The 20,107-nt window shown below is 39.7% G+C and overlaps 1 protein-coding gene across 1 annotated transcript in view; it reads left to right on the top strand.

Annotated features, from left to right (window-relative positions):
- Positions 1–20,107, top strand: part of hcn4 (hyperpolarization activated cyclic nucleotide-gated potassium channel 4) — a 102,995-nt gene that overhangs the window by 16,353 nt on the left and 66,535 nt on the right. The window contains exon 2 of the mRNA XM_053678233.1: positions 15,632–16,055. Within this exon, the coding sequence (XP_053534208.1) occupies positions 15,632–16,055 (424 nt within the window). The remainder of the gene's footprint in view (positions 1–15,631; positions 16,056–20,107) is intronic.

The raw sequence follows: 20,107 nt of genomic DNA, 5'->3' as shown, positions 1-20,107 counted from the left end.
TTCTCCTGCTTCTACTAATTCCTCCTTGATTCAGCTAAATGACTTATTGATAACAGCTTCTCCCAAGCAGCGAAGCAGAGCTGTCTTCTTCACAAACAAACATGTCACAGAGAACAACTAGCATCTTTGTTTGCTCGTGTGTGTCTGGGTCGGTCTCGCCGGAAAACCCCGATCTCACACATCCACACTATGCCGTATTCCCAATGACACACATCCTCCTTTTCGTCGCTCGTGCGGCAGCGGACTCGCTCAGACATGCGCATATTCGAGCGCGCACACACACATTTCTCCGGTGGAGACCCCGTACGCGTGCGTAGGCGGTCTGCAGACACAGAAGCATGCCTTCTCATTCCCATTGCCTTATTTGTCATGCAGGTAAATCCTGCCATACGTTTCATTTTCCTCGGCTGAAAATAGAGAGGCTGTTCGTCAGGGCAGCCGAGCGCACCGAGCGCGCTCAGTTCACGTCGTAGCACACACGCCGTGGAAATGACTGACAGAACAAATACACCGCATAAATCCCTCTCGTCTGATTCGACGGTTTCTTTAAACCTGTGCTTTTTGTCACATCACATCTTAACAGTGCCGCGCCCTACATTTTCTCGCACACGTGCTTTATTCACGTTAATTTAGACTTAAATATAAAACGATCGAGGCGCCATTTAGCCCTTGTAACTATTAAAAATTCAACTTTTTAAAAATAGTTTTTTAACATTGAATTCGATGAACCGTTCAGAAAATCCTGTTAACCAATCCCAGCTAATTAAACAAGGCTGCATTTTATGCTTAAATGAGTAACAAGGTTGAGGGTTTTTTTTTTTTTTTAAGCATAGACTTATCAAGTACACAACATGAACATAAACAGCTTGAACCCGTGCTAACTGCATGATGAAAATGAAGGACCACGATGTACTGATTTGCTATCATTTGAAAGTGACCCCATCAGTCAATATTACTGGAAAATATACATGAGAGAACATTTCTTCTTCCCAGGATCTTCAGGAAATTTGGATGATGCAACTTCCTGTTGAGCATGTGACTTGTGGAATATTATACATATTCGATAGGGGTGAATGTGTTCAGGTTACTGGGGTTGAATGAGTGTTGGGGAACTAAAATATATATAATGCTTGATTTGCCGAAAAAGAGCCGTTAAAGAGATTTTAAATAGATGGTTTAAAAAAAAACAAAAGTATTTTAATTTACGTTCATATTTGTACACCACAGTTGTGGAATCACCCATTCTCTCTCTCTCTCTCTCTCTCTTTCTCTCTCTCTCTCTCTCTGTGTTTTCTCACCTTCTCCTACCTGCTCTGCTTTCTAATTTCGCACATTACGTTTTTTTTTCTTCTCTATCTCATACCATCTGCCTTGTGGTACCACTTTCCCACCCCTCTCTCACTGACCCTTTACCTCTCTCTACCGCTCTCCCTCTGTTCGTCTCTTCCCCTATAACACATTATCCCATATCTCTCTTTATTTCTCTTGTCTCTCATATCCTGTCCCCTCTCTCGGTGACCCGGTGGATCAGCTCGGCCGAGAGGGATAGAGACGCTTTTTTTTCCCCCCACAGTGCTCCCTCCATTTGCTGATTACATCACCTGCTAGCGGAAGATAACGGGCGTGCACTGAGACAAGAGAGGATACACAAACGTACACATTTCGATACGCTCGCTCTCCTCTCTTCTCACATGCTGAAAGATCATGGTACTTTTGCTTTCTCTAATCGAACGACTCTCGCTTGCTTTATCTTATGCTTTTACATAAACACACTTACATATTAACCCACAGTAACATCATGTGCTGTACAGTATGTATGATGGATGGGATGGAGAATACGCATATTGCTCAAATATTGCAGGACGTTGAAGAAATGATGTACCATATGTGATGTACCAAATACAGATGTGCCACATCATTTCAAAAGTGTTATAAATAATAACGCATTTACAAAAGGAAGAGAAATTTTTTTTAGCATCCGATCAGCTAATTGTTACTTTGTAGCAAAGGGGTTTTCGTCTAAGCTAGATAAAATCACTCCTAACATGACTGGATGGTGACAACAGTTACCTTTTAATGTTGAACAATTAATTCTTGCTTATAAATAAGACAATTCGAAGTTGTTATGATTTGTTTTGTAGCGGTGCTTGACTCGCATCACGGACACATCTGTTTTGAATCTGATGCAAGGGGAATAAACGCATACGCTACGTCTTTGTTTATTCGTCTTTAAGCGTTCTGTTTTGTCAACGCTTCTTAAAAAAGGCCGTCTTCGGCTCAATAACTGACATGAAGGCGTGCGATTGGCTGCAACCGAGAAGCCAAGTTTGTTCAGTTCCTGAAAACTAGAATCGCTAAACAATGGCAATTCGTCTGAGACACTTGAAAAGAGACGTGAAAACTTTATGGAGACCTGAGCATCAGAAATATATGTGCTTGTTGAACAGCTCGTTTCAGATTTATTCCCCGTTTGTTATAGAGTATAAAAACGTCCACTCTTCTGGGAAGGCTTTCCACTAGATTTGAGATTTAGAATAGAGCAAGGCTGATTTGTGTTCATTCATTAATGAGGTCAGACACTGATGTTGGGTAAGGAGGTCTGGGGTGCAGTCGGTGTTCCAGTTCATCCCAAAGGTGTTCAGTGGGGTTGAGGTCAGGGCTTTGTCATGCTGGAACAGATTTGGGCCTCTTAGTTCCAGTAAAGGGAAATTGTGATGCTACAGTACACAAAAACCTTCTATGACAACAGTTTGGGGAAGAACCGCCTACAGTATGGGAGTGATGGTCAGGTGTCCACAAAATTTGACCACATAGTGTACTCTCTCTTTCTCTCTCTCTCTCTCTCTATATATATGTATACAGATGTTTGACATTTATCTTGTTATTATATCTTTATATAACCCAAGTGAAGATTCCTCTTTCTTCCCAATAACAAATAAAAGTATGGAGTTATGCACGATCGAGTAAAAGCGCAAACCGTTCACACACGAACACACGACGAGTTTCACTGTGTTAGAAAAGCCGCACCTGAGAGGCCTAATTCATACAGGCACATTACACTGTTCCTATCTAATCCAACACGGCATCTGCTCCGTCGCTTCGCCTCCCCGACTTCCTTCTTTCCTTCCTCCCTTCTGTCTCGTCTCTAACGTGACATGAGGCATTATTTACAGGCAGATGGCACATCAGCACTTCTGAAGAGGATTCCTCAAACAAGCAACGGCTCAGCAAGCAAACAACTGACAAGAGCAAAAAAATGCATTATTCAATAATATAAAGGGGCGGGTGGGGTGGGGGGGGGGTGTTCATAATTTATATTCATAAATGATCACATCAGTCACTTAGACATTCATATTCACAGAGAGAGTGAAAACACACACACACACACACACATACGCTGCCCTCATTCAGTCAGGGTAGGGTAGAGTGAAGGGGAGCGGCTTCCTGTCTGTACACCTCTTAATGACAGACGACCTTTCTAGGGGCCATTTCATATCTCTCTCTCTCTCTCTCGTTCTCTCTCTCTCTCTCTCTCCATCTGTACCTCCACCTCACCTCACTACTATCCATGATGCTGGAATGTGTTTCACTGCTGATGGATTGCCAGGGCTGTGTGTGTGTGTGTATGTGTTTGTGTGTGTGTATGTGTGTGTGTGTATTTGAGAGAGACTTATCATGTAGCTAGAAGCTCTCAGAAGGTGAAAACATGTCACAGATGTCCTCTGAAGGCTCTCAGACAAACATGAGTGTGTCTCTGCGTTACTATCTGTGTCTCGGCACTGGAGCGCTGAAATGTCAAAGAGTCTGTCCAGAGACGGAACATGACCAGATGCAGAGCAGAATGTGTGTGTTTGTGTGTGTGTGTGTGTGTGTGTGTGTGTGTCTGCTTTTTTTCGTCTCCTTTATTTTTATCTGCAGTAGGGTCTGAAAGTCCACTGCGAAGCACTGTTTTTATTTCATTGCTGTTATCAAATTTTGTCCAGTAATATTTGAGTCAAGACAGTGTGTTCTTATTGAGATTCAAAGCAGCAAACATTTTATTTTCCTCAAGTGATTAGGGATCCGAACTAAATAATATAATTCGAGCACCTTCTTTAATTAATATATTTTATGCCAGTGTCTCTGTTGAAATTAAGCTACATTGAGATTAAGCTAGATTACTAACTCAAAAGTACTTCCAAAATAGGCCCAAATTTGACCCAATGGTGGCGCTAGAACATCCACAGCACTTGGCCCAAATTTAGTCAGAATGTTCCTTAGCCATTTCCCAATCAGTGTGCCAAATTTCACAACTTTTTAACAGACGGTTCTATGGGCTGCCATAGACAACCTAACGGAAAGAAGAAGAAATGGAAGGGGAAGAATAATAATAAGTAGGTTGAATAACAATAGGGTGTTTACTCGAAAAGGTTTTACCTGGATACTAATATCTCTTTCCAAGGAATGCATCCATAACAAGGGAATCACGTATGACGTCCACGCTTTTACCTTGAAACATAATCATTAAAATACTCCAAAGCTCTTGTGGAATATTCTACAAGTTCAACAGGACGTTGACATCCAAAATTTCCTAAAGACAACAGGAAGAAGAAAAATAAGGTCTCTCATTCTTTTTTCCCCTTTATTTTCAGTGATATCGGTGACCGTCCCTGACAAAATCACATCGAAAGTACAATCTGATTGTACAACCCAAATTGTACAATGAAAGTAGATTATTTATAAATGAATATAAAACATGTAAAATACTGCATGTTAGTCATTTGCATGTCTTAAATGTCCTCATTCAATTAGCATGGGTGCTAGTTGACCACAATTTTTGTTTTTGCTAATTCCATGCTAAAAATAAAACCCTTAACCATGCTACTTTCAACCCTGTTACTCATTTAAGAGCAAAATGCAACCTGACGACAACAACAACAACAACAAAAAATATTGTAAAGAATTTTGCTTATTTAGATTCAATGTTGAAAAATGATTTTAATGAACAGGATTAAAATTTCGAAGGCTAAATACCCCCTCATAATTCTCACCACAAAGGACAATACAAATGAAGTCAAATCATGTATTGGACATAGGCAAAGCTAACTACAACAAACACTATGGCTCTGTTTAAATTGTCATACTATGTGTACTACCATATGCGTGAAATTTCTCACAAAAGCTGTATAAAGTACACAGCATGTGAAAAGCTTAAATACTCATAGCCTGGTAATTCTCAGGCCAAATTTCCAAAAGTAAGCAGCCAGAGCTACTGCATCTTCTTATCATCGGTCTGGTGTTCTGCATCCCACGGTTCACAATCACGATCAGTTTCCAAATAAAAAACAGAAAACAGCAAAAAAAAAAAAAGAAGAAGCAGTGGCATCAACCATAAATGTAGAGATGTGAACATGCTAATGCTAACCAACAACTGTTAGCGATCGCTAAATACTGTAGCTTGCTAGTCTGCTAGTTTTGATTTGCATTTGTGACTAACGTCAGTTATAAATCAAAAGATATACTTCATTTTTATTACCTTAATAGCTTCTTAATTGATCCCTTGCTGTGTCACCTTAACAAAACAGAAGAGAAAATAGCTCTTTTTTTTTTATTGTAGTCGTGTAAATTATTTTGTTTACATTGGACTCCGTGGTTAAAGTTAAAGCTAAGGCCATTCTTGACTTTCTCTACCATCTTGTTGCATCATTTTTGGCTTCAGCCATGATTTAACACATTTTTTGGCTCACATGAGTGTGAAAGCACTGTGCACAATAATGAACCAGTCTGAGGTAATCCTGGGGAAACTACAGACTAACAAGGTGTTTTCTACCAACTATGTATTAAATTGTCACAGTTTTAAACAATCATCTCTTTGAACTGAGTACATTTGCATATAGTAGTCTGATAAATTTCAACATACTGCATAATTCCAACATATAACCTGAATAAAATGCACCAAATATCTGGAACACATTACCATTAGACATCTGTCAGGCTACAGATAGCACTGATTACAGCTAAAACATCATTTTTTCCACTTTTGCTTTTAGCAAGTTATTATTTGCTCTGCTTTTACAGGCCCATTACTTGTTACTTTTACATTACTGCTTCTTCTTCTTCTTCTCTTATTATTATTATTATTATGGTCCTTGTACTGGACCCATAGACGTTTGAATGGCTGTTTTTCTGTAAATGTATCCATCAGATCCCTAGAGTTTAATCACTAATTCCAACATCATCTTCCTTTTCGTTTCTTTCTCTCTGTCTACATTTTACTCTCTGCTCTTAATCTCTCCCTTCATTACTTCACCCCTGCTTGTCCTCTGAGTAGAGACACCTCAGTGCTTCTTTAGCGTCAAAGGATGTTGAAAAAAAAAAAAGGGAAAGTGCATATAATACTTAGCATGAGGTCATGTGCTACTGTATGGTGCTCTTTACCCTGTGAAATTCACACACACACACACACACACACACACACACACACACACACACACACACTGCTGTATTTATAGAACAATGGTCTTCCATGTCAGGCTTCCAATGCATAATAAAACAGAGAATGGATCGCTGCATACTTTGGGCGAAGTGACCTCCATTAAGAAGCAATATTAGATGAGGAGAGGACAGACCTGATAGACACACACACACACACACACACATACGCACACACACACACACAAACACAGACAAAGAGACAAACGTTATCATAAAGTCCCGTGTGACGCACAATGCTGTAGAGAGTGACACACATTTCTTATTACATTATCGTGTAGGCACACGGAGCTGTAGAGTAGCACTGAGCATACGGCTAAACGTCAAAACAAATAATAGTTACAAGGATAATATAATTACCTCTAATTAAATACCGTTTCTATCACGAGATACATTTATTCAACAATAAGTAAGACAGGATACACTTCAAGCATACAACTGGGCATACAAAAGTCATCTGGTGAAAAACTACTTGAGTAATTACTTTGCAAATACATTTTGTTTTTTATACATCTACAATCTTGAAGTGAACGCCACTTCAGTTGTCACCAGTATATAAAGAATGTCAACATTAGCTGGCTAGCTAACCTGCTAGGCTAGTCGCTCGCTAGATTCATTAGCTTGCTAGCTCGCTCATGTTCATTTATACATGTTAATACTGTAGCTACATAGCTATCTACCAAAAACATATTATCCTTAGTGTTACCTTTAACCTGTAGCAACGATTAGATATTTAACACAGCATGCAGTTGCTGAACCTCAAAGTGACATTTTACGTTTAAACACAGCTTTCATACTTTAAAACATCACAAGATTTGCTAGCTAGTCTAGCTCACACAGCTAGCTAATGCCTTACTCGTACATTTATTAGTACTTTGGGTTGGAGGTTGAGCTATAAAATGACGATATCTCCACAGGTCTTGGATCACCTCATTTGCAGATCATTATCGTGCTGTTTGTTTTGAAGCATTTAAAACCGAAGATACTGCACCTGAGAAACATCTGTCCCCACTGTATCAGATATTGCTGCTAAGCATTTGGCACAAGAAATGTAGACTTTTGTCAGGAAGCTGCTTTATTTTGATTGGGTCTCAAAATGTAACTATTTCAAATTTACACACAGTGTTTTAATTGGTTTACAGTTTTTCCAAGGTTAAATGCGTTGTTATTTTCTCTCTGTAAAATGTAGTAAAGTTAAACATTGTATTTAAACAACAACAACAATAACAACCTACTGTTAGAGTGAACCATGAACTCAGGTACTCTAACGAGAGTACATGTAGTTCGTTATTTCCAACCCAGTGTCTAATGTATATAATTTAACTTACCCCAAATATAGCCGATCAGCAGAGACATCAGCTATAAAGCTAACATAGCTTTAATCACGCAACAAAATCCTTTGGTTAGCATGCTTGCCTTGCACCTCTTGTGTTGGAGGTTCAAAGCCCACCTCCGACTTGCGTGTTTGGAGTTTGCATGTTCTCCCTGTGCCTCGATGGCTTCCTCTGGGTACTCTGGTTTCCTCCCAAGTCCAACGACATGCGTTGTAGGCTGATTGGCATTTCCAAATTGTCTGCAGTGTGTGAATGCGTGTGCTTTTGTGCTCTGTGAAGGAATGGCACCCCGACCAGGGGATTCCTCTCCTTGTGTCATTTTGAGGATTAATACTTTGGCGAATTATACAGACATATATTTACGGGACAAATCAAGGAGTCAGGGCCATATCACCCTGCAGTTCTCACCTTGCTTCCAATTGATGCTAAGCAGGGATGAGCCTGGACACTACTTGGATGGGGGACCTCCTGGGTAAAAATGCGGTTGCTGCTGGAGGTGGTATTAGTGAGGCCAGCAGGGGGTGTTCACCCTGTGGTCTGTATGTAATGCCCCAGTATATTGACTGTGACACTATACTGTAAAAACAGCACTGTCTTTTGGCTGAGACGTTAAAACGAGGTCCTGACTCTCTCTGGTCATTAAAAATCCCAGGACACTTCTTGTAAAGAGTAGGGATATCACCCCGGTGTCCTGGTGAAATTCCCCCATTTGCCTTTCTCTATCATGGCCCCCTAATAATCTCCATCCCTGAATTGGTTACATCACTCTTCTCTCCTCTCCACTAATAGCTGGTGTGTGTGAGCCTTCTTGTGCACTATGGCTACCGTCGCATCATCCAGGTGGATGCTACACACTGGTGGTGATTGAGTAGATTTCCCCCATACAATGTAAAGCGCTTTGGGTGTCTAGAAAAGCACTATATAAACCTAAGGAATTAAAATTATTGTTAAGCTGATGATCGACCAAAAATGCACCAACAGTGGTGTGTTTTATTCTTAAACATAAAGATGATTCATTATTCTAAGCAAAAAAAGTAAACCAAGGTCTGAGAAGCCATCCAATATGTAAGGAATCCAGTAAAACACCTGATGTGAAGCGGAGTTACTGTTACCACCACAAATGTGATTATATCCCAATAACAACACATCCCAAAGTGTTTTATTCCTCTAATACTATGGTAATTTACCAATGCAAACGATTGTGATTAATTACAGAACAACACATCATATTTTTTATTTGTTTGTAATGGTTTTACATTTAATCTTGTGGAACATCCACAAAACAAGTTAATAACCGTTATTACTTACGTTATAGCAGCTATAAACAGTCGTTCCCTTAAAAGTCTCTCTTATATTTTTCCTCTCTTGAACTTAATATGACAAAAAACACAGCTTTTCCAGAAAGCGTAAACTAATCTTCTTTCCGTTCCTGTGTTGGAAAACTGATAGTAACTGCTTTACCTCTGACTGGTACTAAGCGCTGACACTGGAGACTCCTTCCAACAGTGCTAAATTAACTAAATTAATCTCCCCATCAAAAACTCTATATAAAATTCTTTTATGCGGAGTGTCTACCATACAAGTCCCTGTGAATGAGCTGTTACTAGAGAAACAATAATGTATTATAACGAGCACATAAACCTCCGATTTGCCGTGCAGCAAGAACCACCGTGCACCCTACTGTCAGATATGCTTTTAATGAAAATGAATCAACCCCTTCTGACCTATCAGATTCAAGAAAAAAAGAGAAAACATTACAGCATTCAGCTACTTGCTAAAATATTGTTTATTTTTTTTATTGATTATACGAAGTCAGATTGTGTGACAGTATGCATATCATTATACTAAACAACTAGATTAGTTTTAAACGATTTTGAGTGAGATAAACTTCCTGTGATGGTTCATTATACCTTCAGTGCAAAATTAAAAATAATATATATATATCTGGCAACCTTAAGTCAAACATTTTTAACCAATAGAGCTTCCACTGGCCATTGCCTTTGCTTTCTGTGCTACAAATATCCAGCGATATCTTTTTATCAGACTTCCAGATAGAAAGGAGAGAAGCAGACTCATCCTTTAACCCAGACAGACATGTCTGCCAAACATCTGCAACAGTCGAGAGCCAAGCGTGATGTGCAGAGAAATGAAGGGAATGGCTCGGACTGACGGCACATCCATTACGACTTATCAGGGCCCTTCCCCAGGACCAGACCTGCTTGTGTGTGTAATCTCAGTTCCCAGGGTTTGTGACATCGGCCAATGTAGGGGGAACATCGAGATTGGAAGAACAAATGTCATTAGCGGCGAGCAGGGGCGTAATCTTCCGAAGTGTCTACCGTCCTCTCAGGTTTTAAATCTCAACAAGAGCGAACGGTGTCAGGAACGTGGTGCTAAATATACCGCAAGCTGACAAGCAGCCGTAATAGTGGATACCCTGCTTACTTTGAAGAATTCCAATTACTGTCAGTGCTTCAAATATGTGTGTGTGTGTGAGAGAGAGAGAGAGAGTGTGTGCCTGTGCTAATCCATCCATAACGTAGCTCAAGCATCTCAGGCAGCTGTGTGTGTAATTTCCCCTGTAATTAGTGTTTATTCAGTGTAGCTTGATTTGTCCACAAAAAAGATGAAAATTCTGCCTGAAAATATAGGAGTGAATGTTTGGATTCAAGTCTCAAACGTGTGTGTGGGTGTGTGTGGGGGCCTGTTTTTACATCTCGGTCCCCACAAAGATATCTGCCGAGTTTGACCTTGTGGGGACATTTGGCTGGTCCTCATGAGGAAAATGTGTGCCTGGAATTGGTTGTTTTCAGCTCCTAAGACTTATTTTTACAGGCAGTTCTAAACTTAGTACGGTAAATCACCTGTTCACAATGCTGACCTTCTCTCTCTAATCTATAGAGCAGTAAGAATATATCACCCCACTACACAATGCAGCCAATCTGGATTTAATTACCGACTGGCCCCAGAGGGCAATTTATAACACACACACACACATGCACACACAAATACACAAACCATTGGGATGAAGGTATGAGGGTATGCGTAGGCGGAAGGTTGCAGAAAACTGCCTCCGTTTTTGCATCCTCCCAGGAAATCTGCTTCGGGAATCCAGACTCCACAAGGATCTGTCCCAAATTATAGAATTGCTGTCTAGATATTATTCGTACAACATTTATCCACAGTCGCAAGGGACATGTTGTTTTTGACTTCCAAGATGATTATTTGTTTGCACTGATATGAACTGCTACGTTTGTGGACACCTCACCATAACACTCATATGTGCTTTCCTCTTTTGCTGTTATAATAACTTCCACTCTTCTGGGAAGGCTTTCCACTAGATTTTGGAATGTGCACAAGGGGAAACTGTAATGCTACGGCATACCAATTTATTCTATACAGTTGTGTGCTTCTAACATTGTGGCAACAGTTTAGTGGAAGGCCCACATACAGGTGTGATGGTCAGGTGTCTACAAGCTTTTAAGCATGTAATGTATTTTGTAACTTATTTCATTTCGGGAATGCTTTCAGAACTATATATAGTAGAAAATGTCAGAATTTCACCATGCGAAGGGTCTTCACAGCCTAGCACATATATTTGATCAGCTATGAACAAAGTTAACTGTATGACATCACCATGGTGTCCCTGGGTCAAAAAGGGAAGAGCTTACAATAGATTTGATCATCCGATTGCCAAGTTGATTGTATGACCTCACCATGGCATCCAGGGGTCAACAATGGCAAGGGTGACACCGTATATTTCATCAGGCAAACACCAACTTGAGCATATAATAGCACTAGAGCCTCCCTGAGTCAACAAGAGCTAGAGCTGGTAAGAGCTAAGCTTAAATTTAAAGAGCGTCCTTGGGGCAACAAGGCAAGTCCATCCATCCATTTTTCGTACTGCGTATCCTACACAGGGTCACGCGGGAGCCTGGAGCCTATCCCAGGGAACTCGGGGCACAAGGCAGGTGACCCCCTGGACAGGGTGCCAACCCATCGCAGGGCACAATCACTCAGACATTCATACAATAATGACAGTTTGGAAATGCCAATCAGCCTACAATGCATGTCTTTGGAATGGGGGAGGAAACCGGAGTACCATGGGCAAGCCCCCAGGAGCATGGGGAGAGCATGCAAGCTCCGCCCACACAGGCCGGAAGCAGGATTAACCCCGGAGGTGCGAGGCAAGCATGCTTACCACTAAACCACCATGCCCCCCCACAAGAGAAGTCCTTATGCTCAATTTGATTTGATTGACTTACAAGATTGATTCTATGGTATGACTACAATGTGTCTGAATGAACAAAGCGAGAGCTTGTTACATTTGAAAACCAAATTACTATCTTGTTCATGTGGGTCAACAAAAGAAGAGCATGCACTTTAAATTTCGTCAGCCAATCCCAAACTCGACCACATGTTATCACAAACTATTTGTAGTCAACAAAGGAATAACTTAGAACAAATGTGATCTGCCAATTGCAAACTTGACCATGACATGACATCACCCTGGGGTCGTCTAGGGAACTAGTTATGATACATTTGATACGCAAATAACTGAACAAATTTAACTTCACCTCTGGCCTTGATCTCCAGGCGCCGTATGCCTCGTCAAACTCAGGACCTGTGGTTAGACACCTCTTTCCAATCTTTCACTTTGATTACTCCTAGAACAGCTCGATGACTTTAAGGTTGAGTGATGAAGAAGCCATTTCTATTCCAGACATGTCTGCATCACTTCTCACCAAGTACCTTTCACGGCCTTGTGTTGGCTTGTTGGAATGTAAAGTGGCCCCAGTCGAACACGGTCTGTCTGCAAGCAGTGGTATATGGTAGCAGAATGGATTGGTAGCCATTGTTGTTCAGGATTCCTTGCACTTGATGGTGATGAGCAACATAATGACAAAACCTCCACTGGGCATAACAGTATACTCTTAATAAAGGGTTCCTTAAGTGTTCTTTGGATAGTTCATGATTTTAGTTTTGTAAAAATGTTTTGACAAAATTTTTTTACAAGGTCCCCCAGAGAGACACACCAAAGAACCATTAGGATGCAAGAATTTCCTTTTTTTTTTTTTTTTTTTTAAGTCTAATTCTAAGAAAGCTCTGCTTGCTTTGGTGTCTTACATAGCTTCTCCAATTTGACACCAAAACACTTTTCCAGTTCTTTTCTGTCTGTACTTCTTCACTCACTACAGCCATTTTCTTTTGTTAAGTTCTTTTAGAAATGGCTTTTTCCCCTCGACATCCTGCCCATCAGCCCTGCATTTTCTAAGCTTTCTGGACATGGTAGCTAATGAGACTAGCACCTGGCATGTACTTTTAAGCTCTGGTGTCAGTTGAGGTCAGTCGAGAACAGAGATTACAAAAGCTGGACAGTTTAATGTGTTTGTCCTCTTGAGGAGTGGTACGTTTTGGCCTCTTACTTTTCTTTCGGTAAATGTTGGAGGTAGTGCTGGGTGATTTTCACGATTAACATTTTGAATGAATGTTAAAACCCGATTTTCCAAATATTCTAATTGAGATTGTTGAGAATGTTTAGATATACATATTTAAATTGTAAGATCTTTCAATCATATTTCAATGATAAATTCATAAACCAATACAAAGGGAAAACAAAGCCTTCTTAGCTTGATAGACGCCTCCTACAGCCTGTGCTGTTCCCAAACACTGCGTACTTAGATTAAAAATTTAAAAAGCAAAACACCAAGATAGAGACGTGCAGCACTTCGCCAAGGACTTAGCTCGTAGCAAAGACAGGTGGAAATATCATTTCAGAGATATGGAATTGGTACAGGCTTGAAAAGTCAGAAGTTGATGCCCCCAAGTTTTTTTTTTTTTTTTGGTAGCAAAAAGTTAGCCAGCTAACTGTGATGAGTGATGTATATTTTCCTCCTCAAACAGTGAACTATGTAGTCAGTGTTTTAGATTTAACAATCAAAACTAACTGTCTGTTCGTTAATATAAACCTAATACTTGTATATTCAGTATAGAATAACACATTTAAAGGTAAGATGATCTACTTTGTTTATTTATGTTGTGGTGCACGGTGTCATCACTCCCTAAATGTGGAAGGAACTTAGAGTTGAGAAGATTACCCCAAGTTCTCATGTTCCCCAAAAGACATGGTCCCCATTTACTCACTAAGTTGTGAAAAATAGTATCAGCACCATCTATAGCTAAAAATGCAAATAATTTATTTTAAATATATCTTTTATTTAAAAGAACCATTGTTTGCACTTTTTGCTATAGTGCTGCTGTTACTATTTTGCACAATTTTACAAAGTTCATCCTAAATAAATTGTGTAATTTTTCAATTGCATTATATATAAAAAAATCTAAATTGTAATTTTTATTTTATTTTATTTTATTTTATTTTATTTTATTTTATTTATTTATTTTGCAATATCGCCCAGCCTAGTTGGAGGTAATATATTTTCCACCTGAAGGTAGCGGTAAACCTAGGAAATAAATTGTTTTCCAGCTAACATTACCCAGCAAGTTTCTTGCTACTAACAATCTATAATCTAAAATTCTTTTGATGGTCAACAGTTCTGCCTTCTCATAGAGATTCTACTTGAAACCTTTTCTGAGATGTAAACCCTCTGTTGTAATTTTGCATGTAGAACCTTTAAGAGTTCTCCTAGACGGACCAACTGAAGAACCGTTTACTGAAGAACTGTGACCTTTTTTTTCTTATTCCAAATTCTAGATCATATTTTTAATTCATTCATTCATTTATTCATTCATCTTCAATAACTGACAGGTTCTAGATTATGTTGGGTAAGAGTCATGTATCTTTTTTGTTTGTTTGTTTGTTTGTTTGTTTGTTTTTTAAAGGCCAAAACAGACATAATCAGTTAACTTTGCACTTTACCCATTCAGAGGAAAATATCTCCAAGGAAACACTAAATGGCTTGGGCTCCGGAAATAATGTGCACAACCATTACTTTCTGCAGTATCTTGAAATCTCTGAGAGTGTGGTGTTGTCAATTTCATTATAATGAGTTGGAAATGTACTTAAGGCTAATCCATTAGCAAGCCTGTTTAACTGCATCCTTTTCTCACTCTTTCACTGTCGCTGTTGACAATTGCACAGTTAATTATATTTACCGAGCCTGAGAAGTTGATGAAAGCTTTCCCAGAGAAGCTCATACCTAGGAAATTACTTGTGTGATCTTTGAGAGTTACAAATCTAATTAGCTCAGATGATTTGTGCAAGGACAGAATGGCGGAATAACGGAGGAATAACTGCAAACTCGAAAGCTTTAGTGCTTTCCGTTGAAATTAATATTAATATATAGTTGTATGGTTATGGATCGATTGAAAGTCTGACGAAAATGCAGCTAGCTAGTTACGTTTATTTTACAGCTAGCTAGCTAGCTAAGCATGCTTTACACAGCTAATCCACAGTACCTTCCTTCTAATAACTGTTCTGTCATCAGTTTGTGAATTGTGCATCAGCTTCAAGGTTCTCAAAAGTATAAATATCAAAGCATTGTCTCATTAAAGCTTTTCGTGTTTGGTAATTTGCATGAATCAATATTGTTTTCCTTGAAATATTACACTTTTCCGTTAACCTTTAATGGTTACGCACAACAAAACGTATCCAGTGGAAAATATATGTTACCTTGTTACTAAAACCTTTCCTTGTGTTCTTCTGTAATGGACTAAAAATGAACAACTTTTAACAACCCAAAATAAGACAAGGTGTCTCTAAACTTTTTCTGTATTCACTGTTTAACTTTGTTTTCCTTCTCGCTGTTCTTCTCTTTCTGTCCTATGGGTGCGCCATCCTCTGCTGTCATGCCCTCTGTCCTGGTCAGGTTCTACTGGGATCTCACTATGTTGTTGCTGATGGTGGGAAACTTGATCATCATCCCCGTGGGCATCACCTTCTTCAAGGACGAGCACACTCCTCCTTGGATCGTCTTCAACGTCGTCTCTGACACCTTCTTCCTCATGGACCTGGTGCTCAACTTTCGCACGGGCATCGTCAAGGAGGACAACACGGAGATTATACTGGACCCACAGCAGATAAAGATTAAGTATCTGCGCTCATGGTTCGTGGTGGACTTCATCTCCTCTATCCCAGTGGACTACATCTTCCTTATTGTAGAGACACGGATCGATTCGGATTTCTACAAGACGGCGCGCGCTCTCAGGATTGTCCGTTTCACAAAGATACTCAGTCTGTTACGTTTGCTGAGGCTGTCCAGACTCATACGCTACATTCATCAATGGGAAGAGGTACGAAATTTTAACTACTTAAAAGTGCCGTAAAAAGTGAAGGATGAAGCTTCATAATTAGGAAGATATTCAGCTAAATGTACTTCTAAATTTCAGAATATTAGAAACATAACATAGGGACAAAACAAAATAAAAACTCTTCCATAAGTATTCACCCCCCTTGAAAGTTTCACGTTTTGTAGCGTTACAACCTGGAACTGAAATGTACTTGAGAAATCAGCCGGAAATTTTTGCAGGCAATGTGGACAAATATCTATACAGATTGCAAAATTATTTACAAATAATAATCACGTAAAAGTTGTGATTGCATAATTATTCACCCCCGTTGCTGTGAAGCCTCTAAATTTATTTAAAGTACTCTATCTGATACAAAGTCAAATAACCCATTTTATTGTTTGTAAATATTTACTTAAAGAGAATCTTCTTTATTTGTTACTTCCATGTTACTTTAGGGTACTCTTTTAATACAATCCCTTTCCAAAACTACTGGAACGGCAAGGCCTTGCGATTTGTTTGTGCTATACACCAAAGACATTTGAGTTTGAGATCAAAAGACGGATATGAGATTTTATTTCCTGGTGTTTACTGTACATCTAGATGCGTTAAACAACACAAAACATACAACCTTTCGTATCAGACCACTCAATTTGTAGCTGGGCAAAAGTATAGGAGCAGATAAGTCTCGAAGTAATACGTAATATTTGGTTGCTTATCCCTTGCTTGCAATAAATCACAATGTTTCTGGCATCAGCTGTTGTTGTTTTCCTTGGCCGACCCATTCGGTGTCTGTCGCTCAGTACACCAGTGGTTTCTTTCTTTTTCAGGACATTCCAATTTGTTGCATTGTCTATGCCCAATGTTTTGATTGATTCTCCCTCTTTTCTCAGCTTCAAAATGGCTTGCTTTCCTCCCATAGACAGCTCTTTGATCTACATGTTGGCTTATCCCTTTTGTAACAACAAACGCAGCCTTCGCAGGTAAAACGGAAGGCTAAAACCCAGAGTAGATGTTGTTTAAACTCTCAATCTAACAGGACACACCTGGGTAGCAAGTAACACCTGTCTGTCATGTTCAGATAGTTTTGCTCACCTACAGATTGGGTGGTCTGATACAAAATATGTTATGTTCTGTGTCGTTTAACACATCTACATAGAAATAGCAGGAAATCAAAGCTTCTCATATTCATCTTTTGATCTCAAACCCAAATATCTAATAACATTTTTTTTTTTAAATAACTGGCCTTGCCATTCCAGTACTTTTGGAGGGGACTGTATTTGATCTATATTCTGTATAATACACTATGGCATAATCTCTAATGTCTAGAGTTAGAACTTGTTTTAGGTGGTTGGTGCTTTGCTGCAGTAGATCTTACCAGACAGGTTAACGAGGCATGATATTAAATAGAGAGGAGGACAAAACAGATTTCGAAGACCTACTTTCCCCCCAGTTCGATCCTGATCATGAGTTATTGTTCTCCCTGTGTCGGTGTGGTTTTCCTCTGGATTCTCTATTTTCAGAGTAGGTGGATTAGCTACTCTAAACTGTCCCAAGGTGTGAATGTGTGTGTGAATGTGTGTGTGAATGCCCTGTCCATCCAGAGTGTATTCCCGGCTCATGCCCAGTGTTCCTGGGATATGCTCCGGATCCCCCACGACCCTGACCAGGATAAAGTGCTTACTGAAGATGAATGAAAACAGGAAGTAAGGTCTAAAATAGATTAAAGTGAGGATTACAGTATGCCTTTGGCTGTGATCCAATTGTCCCTCAGAACAAAGTACACTTCAGTGAGTGGAGCAGAGACTAAAAGGTCCTGAAATGGGGTTATTACCTCCCTTGCTCTTTCTCCTCTACATCTCTCACACAAAGTCAGTGCTGTAAAATGCTCAGTTCAACTCCTAATGGAATGATATTTGCCATGGTATTTGGTTTCCTTAATAAAGCAGCAGGATGACAATTCAGAGCTCTATATTTATTATAGTGAACACTGCACCCTCTTAATGACATCCCTCGTTTGACAAAAGAGACAGGACGGTTATACAGAGTAATACTTTTACACAAATATATGCAGCTCGTATATCAGTTTAGGACGATAAATAAACAAAACAAAATTCGCATGCATGCTAATATTAGCCCATAATTCTGCCTTTCCTCCTGCGGGGACTGTGGGAGTGTAATTAAAGCAATAATTAGAAATGTTCCCACATCTCGAGGTGAATCCTTGAGCAGAGTCTCAGAGGTGCAGAGTGCGAAGTGAAACCTCACTTCCCAGCTGGGGCTTCATTTAGTCAGGACACACTCTGCTTTGAGACGTCATGTCCCATTACCATGTTCTAGTCAGAATCAGTTCTCGTTAAAACGCCGCATTACGTATCACTAATAAGGGGAAATGGTTTTGAAAGACATTCCGAGTTTTATTTCGCATCATATGTCACAAGTGTATGATCGATCATGCGGAGCGATGCTACGGATGAAGAGTAGTCCGATAGGGAGCGGGATGCACGCTAATGAACATTTTGTTGCTTGTTAGCAAATGTTTTTTTTTTAATACTTGATTTCACCAATGAATGCACCAGTGAGCTTACATTTTACATTTGAGAGCTGAAGCTAGAAGAGACAGAGGCCTCTAAAAATCTTTTTTTTAAAAAGAATATTTCATACAGAGTTTAGTTCTTCAACCATCTAAAGAGCCTGACAATTAATGCAAAAGTATGATAGAATGTTATAGGAAAATAATCAACATGATGTGGCCCAACATGACGCGAGTATTCTTCTTGTTTATTTTACTGTTGCATGGTGGGATTCCTTTATTGTGTCATTTGAGCTACTGGAGAAAATGCCCAAAAACCAGAATCATATACCCAACCCCCACTCTTACTTTGTCCTCTGTTAGCTTTGATAACTTTGTGACAGTGTGGCAGGTAGATATTTAGATCACTATTTGCACATGGTGTAATAATAATAATAATAATAATAATAATAATAGGGGTTACACTGACTAGTTCCTAGTCAGCATTGAGAGGATGTGATCAATCTTCAGCTCAGAGATGCTAGACATGGTGGTTTAACACCTGGGTTATTATCAGCCTGGACAAACCTCCCAGACAGTGCTGTAGACATTGCTCTATCCAAAGAAGGCTAGTCATTGAGCTGTAAGGAGGGCTCAGTTTGATGGACACAAGCTTCCATGCTGCGTGCTCTCAGTTCCAGCGTCAACGATTTTATTTTGAGTCACATTTTAGAACTGTTTTTTAGGGGGCATTGTGGCTTAGTGGTTAGCACGTTTGTCTCGCGTTTCCGGGTTTGGAGGTTTGATTCCCTCCTCCGCCCTGTGTGCGTGGAGTTTGCATGTTCTTCCTGTGCTTCAGGGCTTTCCTCTGGGAACTTCAGTTTCCTCCCTGAGTACAAAGATATGCGTTGCAGGCTGATCGGCATAATTGTCCTAAATTTTCTAAAATTGTCCGTAGTGTGTGATTGTGCCCTGAGATGGGTTGGTCCCACATCCAGGGTGTCCTCTGCCTTGTGTCACGAGTCCCCTGGGATAGTCACCAGGCTCCCCGCAACCCTGTGTAGGGTACGTGGTACAGAAAATGAACGGATGGACTGATTTATTTACTTTCATTGTTAACATTGTAGTCTAATTGAGCATCGAAGCTGGAAATGTCATTTGTAGCCTGTGTATGGCTCTTAACTGGATTGCTCTTTGATGTATCCTTTGCTATTTTGTTATCAGGATTTGAACTAAAAAAGCCTAAAATGACATTATTGCGTTATGGAAAAGAATGGCCTGATATGGACAAAATCTTATATCTCAGTATGGATCTTGAAATGATATATAATCACGATATATTAAGCTTTCTTTAAAATTGATGAAAATAATTATTCATACAAAATAACTGCATGCATTCATGACTAGTCTTGTGGCATACCTTATAAATGACCGTTTTCTGGTTAGAGGATGATTTATACCCAAACCACGTCCGAACGACAGAAGTACCTCCGTTTTTAAGTACAAGTTCCTCATCCTCATTGTAGTCGAGCTGATGGCTGTTCTG

The sequence above is a fragment of the Ictalurus punctatus genome, chromosome 4 (assembly GCF_001660625.3).
Source record: "Ictalurus punctatus breed USDA103 chromosome 4, Coco_2.0, whole genome shotgun sequence".
NCBI classification, from domain to species: domain Eukaryota; kingdom Metazoa; phylum Chordata; class Actinopteri; order Siluriformes; family Ictaluridae; genus Ictalurus; species Ictalurus punctatus.
This window is presented reverse-complemented; position numbering and strand designations above follow the sequence as displayed.